Source organism: Haliotis rufescens, unplaced genomic scaffold (assembly GCF_023055435.1).
Source record: "Haliotis rufescens isolate VD_foot unplaced genomic scaffold, xgHalRufe1.0.p SCAF_8, whole genome shotgun sequence".
NCBI classification, from domain to species: Eukaryota; Metazoa; Mollusca; class Gastropoda; order Lepetellida; family Haliotidae; genus Haliotis; species Haliotis rufescens.
Genome location: NW_025964372.1, coordinates 19,883,448 through 19,899,396, shown reverse-complemented (window position 1 = coordinate 19,899,396; position 15,949 = coordinate 19,883,448). Strand labels below are relative to the sequence as shown.

Below are 15,949 nucleotides of genomic sequence, written 5' to 3'. Positions count from 1 at the left end.
GCTGACAAACCTAGAAACATAATCGGGGCGAACCGGGAGTGAGAACCCACAATCATAGGTTTCTGGCGTATCCAAGGGACGCAACTCTGCACAGCGAATCGCGGCGCCTTAGTAGACTGGGCCACCCGTGCCCCCCAAACAGAAATGAGCTGGATAGACAAACAACAGGAGGATAAAGGTGGGGGAATAAAGGGCATCGGTCAGACTAGAAGAACATTCGCAATTGGTCATAAGAAATGTGAGACTCCTGGTCTGAATGGGTCTTTATGGTAATAAGTGGTGGATTGCATTTTCTGTTACAAAGAAATAATGATACTTTGTACATCTGAGTATTTCAGATTCTTTGGGATGACCATGAAAGAATGGTGTGGTGGTTGTGTTCAGTGTGTAAAAAGGAATGCTTTCAAATCTCAAAAAGCAGCGTTAATAAAAACAACCAGTCCAGTTGTACATCCACTAGGAAGTATTGTAGTTGACATTACAGGCCCGCTACCAGATACAGAAAGAGGTAACTGTTTTACTTTGGTGGTTATGGACTATTTTACAAAGCATGTGGAAAGCTATCCTATTCCAGATCAGAGAGCACACACAGTCAGAACACATCTTGTGTACGGGTTTGTTGGTGGATATGGAGTTCCAAAAAGTCTGCATTATGACCAAGGGAGAAACTTTGAATCACTAGTATTCAAATCTATGTGTGGGCATCTTAGTATCACAAAAAACGTACTAGTCCATATCACCCGAACTCTCAAGGAATGTGGGAGCCCTTTATGAGGACTATGGGAAATATGTTCAGCAAGTATGTTGCCAAAAATCAATGTGACTAGGAAGAAAATCTGCCTCTGGTGACAATGGCTTATAACTCCATTGTACACAGTTCTTCCAAGAGTATGCCGAACTACCTTGTTTTTGGAAGAGAAATTAATCTACCAATAGATATCATGTATGGACTAACAGGGGAACAGGCAAATTTGGAAGAAAAGTTGAAATTTGTGGACGAAATGGAGTCACGGATTACAGAGGCTGATGAAATATTCAAGGAAGAACATCCCAGTATCATAAGTATCATGATGGCAAAGCTGATGCTAAACCATTTCAAGCAGGGGGCAATTTTTTACTTTTTTGTTCTACTGTACCAAAAGGAAAAATGCCATAAACTGTATCTGCATTGGGATGAACCCTATCAAATACTTTACAAAGTTTTCTGTTGTGATCTATAGAATTTTAACCATAACAAGATGGGAGCCCATAGTAATAGACTCAAATTGTGCAATAATATTCGTAATAACCACCCATCTACATCTTCATGTAACCCTTGTGCCTCAGACACTCCTCAACAAATTAAAGACGAGAATTGTTCATTTAAGTGAAAAACAGTACCGGGTAGTAATGGTTTTTGTCTTTCTCAACGGTGAAATGAGTAACATTCTTTTACAGTAATTGACTTCTCTGTGCCTGTGTTACCCAGCAGTCTTCTATTACAGGAAGGGAGAAGAATGAGACGGCCCCCGCCGTGACTGTTCAGTGAACAGTGAACCATGAACTATGAACTGTGAATATGTAATGTCTGTAACATGCATACGTCACAGGCGTCCCGCATACTGTGGCTGAAGGACTATGTTCAGTGAACAGGGAACCATGAACTATGAACTGTGAATATGTTATGTCTGTAACATGCATACGTCACAGGCATCCCGCATTGTCCGTTCTGTAGCTGAAGGTATATGTCCAATGAACAGTGAACCATTATGATACTAACATATCATTGTCTTGTAGCTTTTGTGATTATTTCTATGCATCTTTTATTAAATGTTATATGTACAGTGATGTTTGTGAATGACAACTCTTTACTGTTACATTAATCTTGTTCATTATTGTTGTTAGACAAGTAAAGCACCTATCGTGTGTATGTATATATACATACTTATGTACTTATTCTTTTGTGAGCTTATTTTGACTATCTTCATGTAGGTTACTTGTCTGTAGAATGCATACGTCACAGGCGTCCCGCATACTGTGGCTGAAGGACTATGTTCAGTGAACAGTGAACCATGAACTATGAACTGTAAATATTTTATGTCTGTAACATGCATACGTCACAGGCATCCCGCATACTGTGGCTGAGGACTGTGTCCAATGAACAGGGAACCATGAACTATGAACTGTAAATATTTTATGTCTGTAACATGCATACGTCACAGGCATCCCGCATTGTCCATTCTGTGGCTGAAGGAATATGAGTGAATGAGTGAGTTGGGTTTAACGCTTTTAACATTATTCCAGTTATATCGCGGCGTGTCAGCTTAATGTGGGAGGAAAGCCCGAAGTGATGCAGGTCTCAGACGTTTTCCACTTTGGTGAAACCCACGAGCACGGGTATGGTGCTGACAAACCTAGAAACATAATCGGGGCGAACCGGGGTTCGAACCCACAATCATAGGTTTCTGGCGTGTCCAAGGGACGCAAATCTGCACAGCGAATCGCGGCGCCTTAGACGACTGGGCCACCCGTGCCCCCCTGAAGGAATATGTCCAATGAACAGTGAACCATTATGATACTAACATATCAGTGTCTTGTAGCTTTTGTGATTATTTCTATGCATCTTTTATTAAATGTTATATGTACAGTGATGTTTCTGAATGCGAACTTTTTACTGTTACATTAATCTTGTTCATTATTGTTGTTAGACAAGTAAAGCACCTATTGTGTGTATGTATATATACATACTTATGTACTTATTCTTTTGTGAGCTTATTTTGATTATCTTCATGTAGGTTACTAAAGACGAATTAATACTAGTATTTGTCACTAGAGCTGTTGTACATACACACTATTTTGATATAACACGCGGGCTTGAGTAATATTTCAAAGGGGGAGTAATGTTAAATGTTAAACGTTAGTTCATAAATATGTAACGAGATCTCGCGAAAGCGAGACTCCATTCAAGATAGCGGCGCCCAGCGAGTGATCGTGTTAGATGTCGCCAGTATAACTTGTAACTGGTAAGTGATGTTCAATGTGATAGTATATATGACGTAAGTTATGGAAAGTTGCTGTGTTTGGTGGGGTGGGTTGGGGTGTGGTGATTGAGGGGCGGTTAAACGTTAGTCTGGTTGACAGTGCTGATGTGTGCACACATGTTATCGAATACAAATGTATATAACTGAATATACAACCTTGACTCGAGACATTGTTGTGTCATCACTGGGCTGTAATACGATCTTACAAAGTTGGCAAAGCGGGAGTATCAGTTAAAAATAAAGTATGTCATTCCGCTTGGATGGCCAGTCCCTGGTGTGCTGTTTGTTTGACATGCCCTTTCTGCTTGAGAAATCAGGACTACCCTTAATCTTCTTCAAGGTGTACAGCTACATGTAAGAATCTACGTTTTGACACATTCACATTCACACATTGAGCATGGGAGTTCAAACAAGTGCTTCAGAGATTAGAACGTTTATGATACAGCCTTCATAGAAATTGAATGTACTTAACATTTGTTGATGTGCACTCTAGTCCTCCATCACTTAGAATTATAAGCAGCATATAGTTGTCATATTTTAAATTTCCTGACAGACAATATGCACTCATGGTAAGGGGATATGAAGTCAAACCAAAGGGGCGACTACAACAGACGTCATGTCTGGCTTATTCATCATTTTTTTAAACAAATGATATTTCATCTTTACCTCGTTATAAAATTACATAAACTCTGTAGTTTTTACCGAAAAAAGTATTCGAATAATAAAACTAGTGGCATAGATCCACATCTGACACCAAAACAAGTATTTTTGATAAATAGTGTTCTTTCATAACATACATGTAAGAACAAAGAACTAAAGTTTTAAAAACACTGGTCATGATTCGTTGCACCAGTGACTGTAATTTATCCCAGTAAGCAGATAGGTCTTGTCATATCACGGTATCATTCTAAGTAATGATAGGAACCAGGAACAGACCACGGAGAGGATGATTTACAAGCGCTTCAGTTTGGTGGTTCTTTTGACGGTGCTGCAGAGTGGCATGGGTAAGTAACTCGTGGTTTTATTTCCCCATTATCTACAATAAAACACAATGTGTCATTCATCTGATAGTGACCCTTCACCAAAGTGAATCTCCTTTTGAATATTATATATTAACTGTATTATTACAAAGAATTACATGCGCTTTAAATCAACTCTTCAATCAACATCGAATTTCAAACATGAGGAAATCCGTAAATTTCACACCGTTAGGGATGTCAATAAACATACGTTGGAGTTATTATTAATCAATAGATGGACATGACCTGATAATTGTCTATGTAGTGTTTCTAAGACGTAATTGAATTATATATGAATCTGTACACCTCGTGAGCATCACAATGACTGGTTTATTTGTGATTAGTATTTAATATTCATGATCTTGAATCCATGTGTTGTTGAGATTAGATACTGCATGGCCTCGTAAATATACAATAGATAAAATGAAATTTCTCAAATCTAAAGTACATCCATTTCTTTTCATGTAAAAAACATCTTCAAACAGCCATAAGTAATTCTGGAACGCTGTAGAACAAAGTGTTTAGATATTGAGCACAGGCTAGACATGTTTAGGATCAGTTTCTGCGTGTTTTCTCTAAAGACGTTTAGGATCTATTCACGCAAACGGTACTCGAATTTCATTTCACTTCTTCAAATCGATCAAATCATAAACAGCAGGTTTAGATTTTTACAAACTTTACCAATAGTTTAGGATTTTAATTTAGGAGACAAACATCAGGTTTAGGTTTGCGTTAAGAATATTGATATTGACCCCGCCATAGCCAGGACACAGTTATTTGAGTTCTGCACATGGTCCTGTCGAAGGGTGTGGTACAAGGGTACAGCACATCTGTCGTCTTTTGATCTCGCCGCCAACAGTAACAGAATTCAGTACATAATATATGGATGTAATATCGTGATGAATTGAATTCACAGGTGAAGACTACTTGGTGGCTGTGGCATATAAAGGCAAAGACTCGTACATCAGGTACACAGCTGGAGAAACCGGGGGCCTGGTGGAGATACAGTATCCACACTTCGCCTATAGAACATCCTGTGATCTCTTCAGTTGTAGTTCCCACAGTGTAAGCGAAAAGATGCAAATCACGAACGTTCTAGAAAATGTAGCTATCGTCGTAAGCGGAAGTGACGAAAATGTAAACATTCTGGTAGACGCTGATGGTGTATTCTCTCCTCTTCCCATATCTGCCCTTGGGACCAAGTACATTGTACCTTCAAGTCTCGCACCTAACAGTAGTTATCGATCCTTGCTACTGATAGCTACACACAACATGAGCACTAATGTTGACATAATCTTTCAAATGGAAAAAGGAAGTGTTAACTTTGTCAATTACGAATATGGTGACGGCGATACTCTATCCCTTAAACTTGACCCATATCAAACGTTGATGATAAACACCCCACATGATCTGAATGGTACAGTAATTAACAGTGAACACAGTGTGGCCGTCTACAGTGGTATAGACTTTGCCTCTAAGTACACAGTGTATGACCAACTATTGCCTGTCAAGCACCACGGACAGGAGTATGTTGTTGCTATAGATGAGACCAAACTGGAGCTGCAGATCATCAGTGAACACAGCCACGTGCAGATCACGTTCAGTACCGGGGCCACAGTCTCTACTGGTGAGCGTCGTCTCTATAACCGCTCACTTGAACAGGGAGAGAGTCTTCACTTCACCACCACACACCCAGTACTGGTGACACTCAGTAGAGCAGATGGTTACAGCAGTGTCTTCACAACTGTACCACCTGTACACTCTTACGTCACACACAGGGGTGTCTTGCTTCAAGGCAAAAATCTTACAAAAACATTAAAGATAATAACTGTGAGGACAGCGAATGTGTTGATTAAAAAGAAACAACTAAACGATCTTCTGACATGGATGGATGTACCGGGCAGCAGATACAAAGTTGGCACAGTGAAGTCAACCAGGCGGTATACAGATGAAAATACGTTCATTTCTAGCGATATCCCCTTCACAGGTCTGTCGTTTTATAACGGATCGGTCAATAACATCGGCTACAATTTGTCTGCAGAGGGGGAAGTACACTATACAGGTATGTGTCACAGTTTCCTCCATGATAATGGCATTATGGTTATCAACTTACAACGTTTTGAATACATTGATAGAGGTTTACGGCCTGTGTAGTTAGTACATGTGTGTGATGTGTTCATGGTGTAGTCTAAGGCGCCTATCATTTATCATTTATCTCACATGCCTCACTCCTACGCCACATCATGGGGCTACTGGTCTAAAGAAAACAATCTTAATACAACATTAAAGATATTAACTGAGTGGACAGCGACTGTGCTTTTTAAAAACGTCCGACCGTACAACCGTCTGTCATGGGTGGATATACCCGACAGCAGATACAAAGTTGGCACACTGGTACAGTCAGACCGATATACATTTAGTTCTACGATCATTTCTAGTGACCTCCCCTTCACAGCTCTGTCCTTCTATAACGGATCGGTCTATAATATCGGCTACCGTGTGTCTGCAGTACAATACACAGGTATGTGGCACAGTGTCATCATGGTTATCAACGTACAACGTTTTGAATAAATTGATAAAGGTTTATGGCCTGTGTAGTACATGTGTGTAATGTTTAAAATGTTTATAATATAGATATCTGTGCCAGAGAAGATACTGGTATTACTTCGTCTTTAATTCACTAATCATTAGGTTATCAACTACATAAACATTAATATGCCTTACAGGTGAAAGTTACTTGATGGCAGTGGCGGGATACAATCCCTCCCTCGACTTTCGCCCGCGGATACTCGCCACTGCTGGGGAGACAGGAGGCCATTGGCAGGTACAGGATCCCATCTCCGGGCGCGTCTGGTCTCGACGCTTCAATCCTTACAACACAGACTACTTTTATCCTAATACCACAACAACCAAGGTAGTGCTTGTGCATGTGAGAGATGAGGCTATTCAGATCAGTGGCGAAATGACATTTTACTCACAATTCTCTCCCCTTCCTGTGTCAGCGCTAGGCACCAAGTACATCATTTCCTCCTGTCTTCCCACTGACAACATGTATAGAAGCACAGAGTACAAAGCAGTCTTAGTGATAGCCACACACAGCAGGGAGGTAGATGTTGACATTATCTTCAGATTGGAGGGCAACGTCACCTATGACGACAGGACGTACAGCAACGGGGACACCCTCAGTATCAGATTAGATAAGTATCAGACTCTCTCCATAAACAGTTCATCTGATATGACCAGAACCATTGTTAATGCCACGGAAACAATAGCCGTCTATAGTGGAACATACGAAATGAACTACAATGTCATCGCTACCTACGAGCAGTTACTGCCTGTGAAACATTATGGCAGTGAGTATATTCTCGCTATCCAAGATACGTCTCATTATCGCAACAGTTCCCTGCCATACCAACTTCAAGTTGTTAGTGACCATAGTCACACAAGCATCATGTTTAATAACGGTTCTACCGTCTCTGTGGGTAAACATGGACTGTACAGTAAACAATGTGGACGTTTTGAAACATTTTACTTCAGCACCACAAGACCAACCATGGTTACATTGTGTACTATTGGGACGCGTTATAATTTTGCGCCTGATGGGTTAATTGTTGTACCACCAGTAACCCTCTACTCTAAACAAACAACCCTACAAGCCCAAGGCACCAGGGCAATATTGACAGATAAAGACAACAACAATTTACACGTTCAAGAAATCCCAAACACTCTCTCTACAGTTTTCACTCCCCCGATAAAGTGGAAGGAAGTTCCAGGTACAAGATACAAAGTGGGAACATTACAAAGTGGTCAACACATAACAGCAATTCGTTCTAATTCTTACTTTGCTATCCTTGGATACGATACATTTGCCATATACAACGGAGGATACAATTTTAGGACACATCTTGATGCAGGTAGGTCTTTTCATGTACAATTGTATGTAAAAATTAAAAGCCTACAGTCCTATGATGCATTAATTTGATTTTAGGTAGGTCCTTCAGTTCTTCACTTGGAGTCTACCGTCTCCTCAAGACACATTTCCATGTACCTACAGATGTGTAAGGGTAATTATTTGAAGCAAGAAACAACAGAATCCGCATGGCCATTCAAAAACAAAGCCTGTCATAATAGGTCCAATGCCATTCGGGGATTTCGGGTCAGAATAGGTTCCAAGTACCTAATGTGTCGATATTCATAATAGCAATCACTAGCCTGTTTGGCTGAGACCAGCAGTAATATAGCTGGAATGTTGCTGTGTGCGACCAAAAAAGTGTGTCCCGACTAAACTTGGGTGTGGTATCCAAGATCCGTGACTTCGCTGATTGTTAATGTGTCCCGACGACATAGATCTTTGACTCGTCGGTCACTGGCTACAAGCTGCTGTAGTACAGCAACTCACTCTCCTATTACCATGTTACTTTGCATTGTGTTAAAGGAGTTTACATCAAAATAGTAGTAGGTCCCCACAAACGCAACTTTGTCAATAATATGTAACAATCATTGTGCCTATTATTCGAATGTACCCCACGCCATAAAATACTGATTACTGAAATAAAGTGGCTTTACACCAAGCCCCTCAGCCCTTTGTAGTGTGGGAATATATTAACTGCTGGGTAAACTGCCATACTTGTGTCAGTTATCAAGACAATGCATACCCTGATTCGTTCCAGATGGAAATGGAAATGGAAACAAGTTGACTACAGATGATTCTTTCCAAGGTGAATATTTAATGCTACTCTTTTTCTCGCCCGTCGTTCGCCATCTGCCATATTTATTAACATTCTTCTTTGCTATCAGATTTCCCAAACATATCTTGATGCGGCCATAACAGCAACCCGTTTCTGAGCAGATCATAAACGTCACCACCTTCACAGCTTTGCAATTATCAGTGCTACAACAGCTTTGTGAAACTAGACCAAGGAGTGATTGAATAGCTCTGCCCGAGACACTAATAAATCCCAGACTTTTTTTTAAGAAGGACAGGTTACAAAAGCAAAATTGTGAGTTATATTTTTTCTATCTTCTTTTTCCCCCATATAGGCTGCATTAATGCTGTTGTTTTGTGACCTTGTCTAAAACATGAACACCATAATTTTTATTACACATGCAGGAGCGATAAAGAGAACAATTATATTCATAAAATATAAGACATATCAACTCTTAAAAAATAATACGGCCTTCATATACATTTCCTTATATATTCAACCATTTTCATTTCAGCAGAACCGGACAACGCGGCACTGGTCGTGGAAATAATCTATGGGATTGTTGTTGTGGCTCTCCTGGTCGTCTTTATGGCATATTTGTTCTATACGTAAGTATTTATGTGTGTATAGTAAATGACATTTGCTTCTCAAACATGATGATTCCTAGTTCATGAATATGGTGACAACTTATTACATTCATTTTGCCGCAACGTACAACCATCTCTTGAACTGTGACAAATCTGGTACAAATCTATGCAAATGATCGTCGATAGCCACCTTTTACCAATTAAACAAATATTTCCAAACACAGTGGAGTGAGTGTTGCTGTATATGCAGCCAGTAGCAGCGTGATATGACTGATGCGTGTAAATGAACGACACAGGGTCAGCCAATCTAGTGGTTGAGAGCATGAGCAAAGATACACAAAATGGTCATATATTGTGACAACCCGATTAGCATTTTGGTCGGCTGTTATGACAAACCGGGTGTCATTAGGAAGTGTACTGCCCCAGAATCAACTCGAGGATGAATAGCAAATTCAAGATCACTGACACTACTCGCGATAAGAGTGATCTTGTCCTACCGGTTACATATATATATAATTGTGGAGTGATCTCAGACAGGAACAGATATGTGTAGTAACATAGCGGTACCAGTCGTAGCCAGTAGGCTTGCTGAAACCCATTAATACTTGTCATGAAAACGGTTATGTCTATGACAATGAAACTAATTCATCCACTTTGTTAAAAATCAAACATCATATCAGTGGCAGTAAAAGCTTTAAACTATTTCTGGTATTTGCCAAGTTAAGTATATGATTATCTTGTTGATATATAAGCGCCTTGGTTACTAGTCATGGAAAAAAACAATGTTTTCTCAGCCACAGTTTTAGTTATCTGTCTATATCATATCGCTCAGCCTACCCCAACATACACTATTACGAACACCCCATTCATTGAGCATGCTTACTACATGATTAGTTTGGATAATTCGCTCTCCGTATATCGTCTAACATAGTAGCCGAACCCCTTTCCTTTTCAAGCCCTTTTGTCGTTCTGGCCAGCTTGGGTATTCAAGTAAACCGAACACTGGACGCCTCAGAAGGTCTACGTCGCTACATAAGTGCAATAATCTTGGACGCGACGTTAAACCCCATTTCACCTCACCTCACGTATATTATATATTCCGATTACCATTGTAAATCTGAAGGATACGTTAAGATCTTTTGGATCATATTGTTTTCCATCTGCAGTCAGCCGTATATTCATGAAGCACAAGAACAATACACGTCATCAAATTATGATGATAACCAGGAACTGTACCGATCGTAACATAAGTGTAACATAGGCTTACAATTTGTCAAAAATGAAAGCAAATGCCATCTAAAGAGAAAACAATATGTGAAATGCTGGACTTCCTCATTGATGACATCTCAGTAACATTTGGGATTAAGATATTCAGGCAAGAAGTAGGCATCCCCAAGGGTCACCAGTTGTGCTTTCCTCCTTGCTGATCTGTTTCTTTTGCATGTTTCTTAATTTCCGCTCGGATTGGCAAAGTCAAAACAACGTAGTTTGGTCAAGAAGTTTAACTTAAGCTTCAGGTATATCGATGATCTTATATCGTTCAATTAACCATCAAATAGACAATTCCCTTCCGCTGATTTATCCACCTGAACTAGAAAAAAAGTGTGTCAGGTAAGATACGTTCGCCGTTTCGGGAACACCTGCTTTCATCACTATTTGACAGTGATTCATAAACGCGTGCTTATGATCTGGTTGGAATCGCTTTTGGGAGATTTCTGATGAATATTGAAAGGGTGTTGTCGCATGTATTTATGATAGGGTAGCGCTAAGATTGCTTCGTGGGACGGGCCCTGGTCCCAATTTTAGTCGAGCCTTACGGCCAACATTCTGACCTATGTTGACCAAGAATCCCAACATATTCTTGGTTTGTCAGCACCATACACATGCCCATGGATTTAACCTTTGTGGAAAACGTCTACATGCATAACATTGGGGCGGTGGGGTAGCCTATTGGCTAAAGCATTCGCTCGTCACGCCGAAGACCCGGGTTCGATTCCCCATTTCTGGTGATCCCCTCAGCGGTATTTCTGGAATATAACGCGGCGTAAAACTATACTCTCTCACTCATAACGTAGGGTGTTGTTAACATATTACGATTGTTTTGTTTGTTGCTCAGCAATACTCCAGCTGTAAGACGGCTGTAACACATTTAAAAGTGACGTAGATCTTAAACGTTGTGACCTTTACTGTTTAGTGTTTAGATGCATTATAAAATGAATATATATTTAGATGGATTAACCACGGTAATTTTCTATGTTTCTCTCTGTATTTATGAAGCCGGGGGAGGAGGATGCCAGTTAATAGAGTTGCAGAACAAGATGCCGATGCTCCTTCGAACTCCAACATCTACACGGTTCCTGACAGTGTCGCTTGAGGTGCAACCGAGAGCACCTACACGGAGCTACACCGTCGACAGTGCTGCCACATATGTTAATTTCGACTGCGGAAAATAACTCGAAAGTAACACAAATTCACAGACGTGTTATGGAAACCCATTCTGAGACATTATCATGTCTTATTGTAAAAACGTATATTCTCTTCACACATTAACTAAACATTCATGTTATACTTTATGATCTATGTACAAATGTTTTACTTACCGACATATATGTGAATATTCAGAGGTTATGAAAAAATAGCATATGTCTTAGAATACACACAGATATTTAATTGTATTACATTTCATTTCAAGACGAAAGTACTGCCGCACATAGGAGGTGAATGTAAATCTGCTACAAATTGAGCAAAGAATAAGGCATCAACCAGGACATGCTTCACTTACATAGCTGTCACCAACAACTGAAATTTATGAAACACAGAATGATACATGGCAACATGTTCTTTCTCTTCTGAAACAATCACTTGCCGTGCCCTTTAACGATATTCTTTGATAACGGTCAGACGAGGGAGTATTTATTGAACGGGTTCCAGACCCCATTTGGTTTTATATATATTATCATGTAAAGGAGGATCATTCACAATACCGCTACAACATGTTGATTGTGGAAATGGTCTCATCGCTTTTATTTACCAGTTGATTAAATCGGCATCTATCAAAGGCTGCTTTCACTGACAATAATTAACCAGATTTGTTGTGGAGAAAACGGGTAACGCTGACCTCTGATCATTGGAAAAGGAAGAAGGAATTGTTGAAACAACATTTTTAAGCCTTATTTTAGTTTTCAGTGTACTATTTCACTGACTAGGCTGCAATTGTGAATTCGGTGATCGATTTGCTAGTGTCACATGTGGGAGAATAAGGGCAAACCGACAGCAGTAGAGATCTTATAACTTTTCATTTTGGGTGAAGCAACTTATTTTAATCGTAATGTTGTTTTTGCTGTCATTTTATTCTTGTAGTTTATTGGGTTGTTTAGTATTCAATTACTTGATTACATACATGTCCATGCCACGCCGTGATATAACTTGAATACTGTTGAAAGTGACGTTAAACCCAACTCACTCACTCATTCACATGTACATACAGCTTAAGCACTTTCAATTGTTTCTTCATCTTGGAACTAGTAACCTGGATGCTTTTGACAGAGGGTTTGGTTTAAGGTTGGTGACAAGTGTACACATAAAGTGAAGTAGCGGTTCCTATGAAGATATCATTCAGTTAAGTTTTAAATGAATGTTTAATGTGCTGAGCATATGTTCATTGTAACACAATGACTTAACGTTTATAGTCATTACATATGGTTTTATATATATTTTCTGCTTGTACTTGTGAATAGTTATTATGAGGTTATGTAAAAGGTTCAACATAAGACTTTTCAGCATGCGACAAACCAACTTGATTACAAAACAGTTACATATGGCAGCAGGTGAGGAAGTCTTCATGGAGCCGGTCCCATTTGTTTTTGTATATATTGCATTATTGCGCGGCTCCTTCACGATAAGGCTATGTGGTGTATAAAGCACATCTCTCTAAAAACCCATTTCAATTTGTTGTGGTGAGTATCCTTGACATCCATTTCAGGGGAAAAGCACCGCACTGGGGTTAAATCGATGTTATTATAAAGTTAAGTTTAATTGCAGTTTAGATGTTGTATGTTCAACAATCTATACCCATCTGTGTTACTATATTAATATAGTATACACAGGACAGAGCAATGCGACAACAGTCTCATGCTAGTTTTTACTTTTTCAGTTTTCTTCATTTGGTCACAAGAGTTAGTCAGGGTTTTTTCAACAGTGATTCAATTATGTCACAGTAACCTAATGTGAGAAGATAGCTTTGCGTGATCGTTGAAGATGTTAAGTCTTGACTTTTTTGTGCAGCAACCTTTTCTTGTGTTTGACCATGCTTCTTATGATTTCATTGTTTTTTGTTTACTGACACGATTCAACATTTAAAATACATTCTAATAATTTACTCTTGTAATATATATAGCTTTGTCATTTATTCATATATGCATATCTTTTTATCTGATATACTGGTATCTCTTTCATTTGCGTGAGGCTGTTTCTAAATTTTAAGACCACTTTAAACATTTTTAAATAATCTTGAGGCTTTTTTAAGATGATTTTATTTAGATGTGATGTTTTCACATGAAATAAATTTCAGTAAAGTATTTCATGAAGCTTTGAAAAGTAATGTTTCGTTTGGAGATTTCTGAATATTGATTGTGATTCCAATTTTAACCTGCTAGAACCATACATGTTTCTTATATGTTTTATTTTCTTAGAATAAGCTTATTTCCATCCTTCAATAAACTTCTTTATAAAGCGACGTTGATCATTTGTAACAACTGCGGGGTACTGCAGACTCCTTACTTGTCTTTACTTGTACCATCATATATGCCTGTGTTTGTTCAGGTGAAAAATTGATTTCCCTTTGCATGTGTTTATGACAAGTGCCACCGGTGGGTCTTGGCATCATCACCATTTGATATCAGGACCAAAAAACCGAACTATACACGTTACAGATAAAAACGACACAACCATTTCAATAGTCAGTGTTCGCGAAAAGTTAAGTGCAAAGACCTGTCAATTGATCACCTGATAGAAACAAGGGAACGTATGATACAAGTCAAAATAGGGAATTGCTTTGAACATTATTTTTGAGGCATCCACAAAAAAGACAGGCGAACGCCAACGGATATGTAATTGGGCTCAGGCGAAAAAGTGGTAGCTATGTGCAGTGTGTAAAAGGAAAGCTTTCAAATCTCAAAAAGCAGTGTCAATGAAAACATCCGGTCCAATTGTACATCAACCAGAAAGGATTGCAGTAGACATTACAAGCCCGCTGCCAGATACAGAAAGTAGGTAACCTTTTTATTGTGGTTGTTATGGACTACTTTACAAAGCATGTGGAATGCTATCCTACACCAGATCAGAGAGCACACTGTCAAAACACATCTTGTGTACGGTTTTGTTAGTTGGTATGGAGTTAAAAAAAAGTCGGCATTCTAACCAAGGGAGAAACTTTGAATCACTAGTATTCAAATCTATGTGTGGGGAACTTGGTATCACAAAAAACGTACCAGTCCATATCACCCGAACTCTCAAGGAATGGGGGAGCCCATTATGAGGACTATGGGAGCTATGTTAAGCAAGTATGTTGCCAAAAATCAATGTGACTGGGAAGAACATCTGCCTCTGGTGACAATGGCTTATAACTCCAGTGTACGCAGTTCTTCCAAGAGTACACCAAACTACCTTGTTTTTGGGAGAGTAATTAATCTACAAATAGACATCATGTATGGACCAAAAGGGGAACAGACAAATTTGGAAGAAAAGGGGATTTTTGTGGACGAAATGGAGTCACGGTATAGAGAGTGATGAAATAGTGAAGGAAGATCATCCCAGCATCATTGGTATGATGATAGCAAAGCTGATGCTAAACCATTTCAAGCAGGGGATTTTTTAAATACATTTTTTATTCTACTGTACCAACAGGAAAATGCCATAAATTGTTTCAGCAGTTGGATGGACCCTATTAAATACTTTCAAGTGAGTGATGATTATGGTTTTACACCAGAAATGGATCCACACATTGTACCATATCGGGAATTGAAACCGGGTCTTCAGCGTGACGAGCAAACGCTTTAACCACTAGGCTACCCGACCGCCCCCAAACACTTTCAAACCTTTCTGTTGTGATCTATAGAATTTTAACCATAAGAAGATGGTAGTCCATAGTAATAGATTCAACTTGTGCAATAATATTCGTAATAACAACCCATCCACATCTTCATTGAATGCCAACCCTTGTGCCTCAGACACTCCTCAACAAATTAAAGACTGGAATTGTTCATTCAAGTGAAAAACAGTACCGGGTTGTAATGGTTTTTGTCTTTCTCAAAGGTTGGTTGGTTGGTTGGTTTGTTGTCTGTGGTCTGTAAATAATCGAGTCTGGACCAGACAGTCCAGTGATTAATATCATGAGCATCGATCTACGCAATTGGGATCGATGACATGCATTAACCAAGTCAGCGAGCCTGACCACCCGATCCCGCTAGTCGCCTTTTACGACAAGCATAGTCACCTTTTACGGCAAGCATGGATTGCTGAAGACCTATTCTACCCCGGAATCTTCACGGGTATCTCAACGGTGAAATGAGTCGCATTCCTTTACATAAGTTGACTTCTCCGTGCCTTTGTTACCCAGC

At 39.4% G+C, this 15,949-nt stretch overlaps 1 protein-coding gene across 5 annotated transcripts; it reads left to right on the top strand.

Moving 5' to 3' along the window:
• The first annotated feature begins 3,008 nt into the window (after nt 1–3,008).
• Nucleotides 3,009–14,065, top strand: LOC124142488. 5 transcript variants are annotated; one of them, XR_007219269.1, is made up of 7 exons: nt 3,009–4,024; nt 4,956–6,101; nt 6,766–7,953; nt 8,710–8,757; nt 8,837–9,039; nt 9,260–9,353; nt 11,610–11,628. XR_007219269.1 is itself a non-coding variant. In XM_048388834.1 (6 exons), the coding sequence occupies exons 1-6, from the start codon at nt 3,967–3,969 to the stop codon at nt 11,704–11,706; spliced, it is 2,628 nt and encodes an 875-aa protein (XP_048244791.1). In that variant the 5' UTR covers nt 3,009–3,966; the 3' UTR covers nt 11,707–14,065. The 5 variants fall into 5 exon arrangements, 2 of the variants coding, with proteins under 2 accessions (XP_048244791.1, XP_046366935.2); XR_007219268.1 differs by having other exon boundaries at nt 8,710–9,039; nt 9,263–9,353; nt 11,610–11,637; XR_007219267.1 differs by having other exon boundaries at nt 8,710–9,039.
• Nucleotides 14,066–15,949: the final 1,884 nt, after the last annotated feature.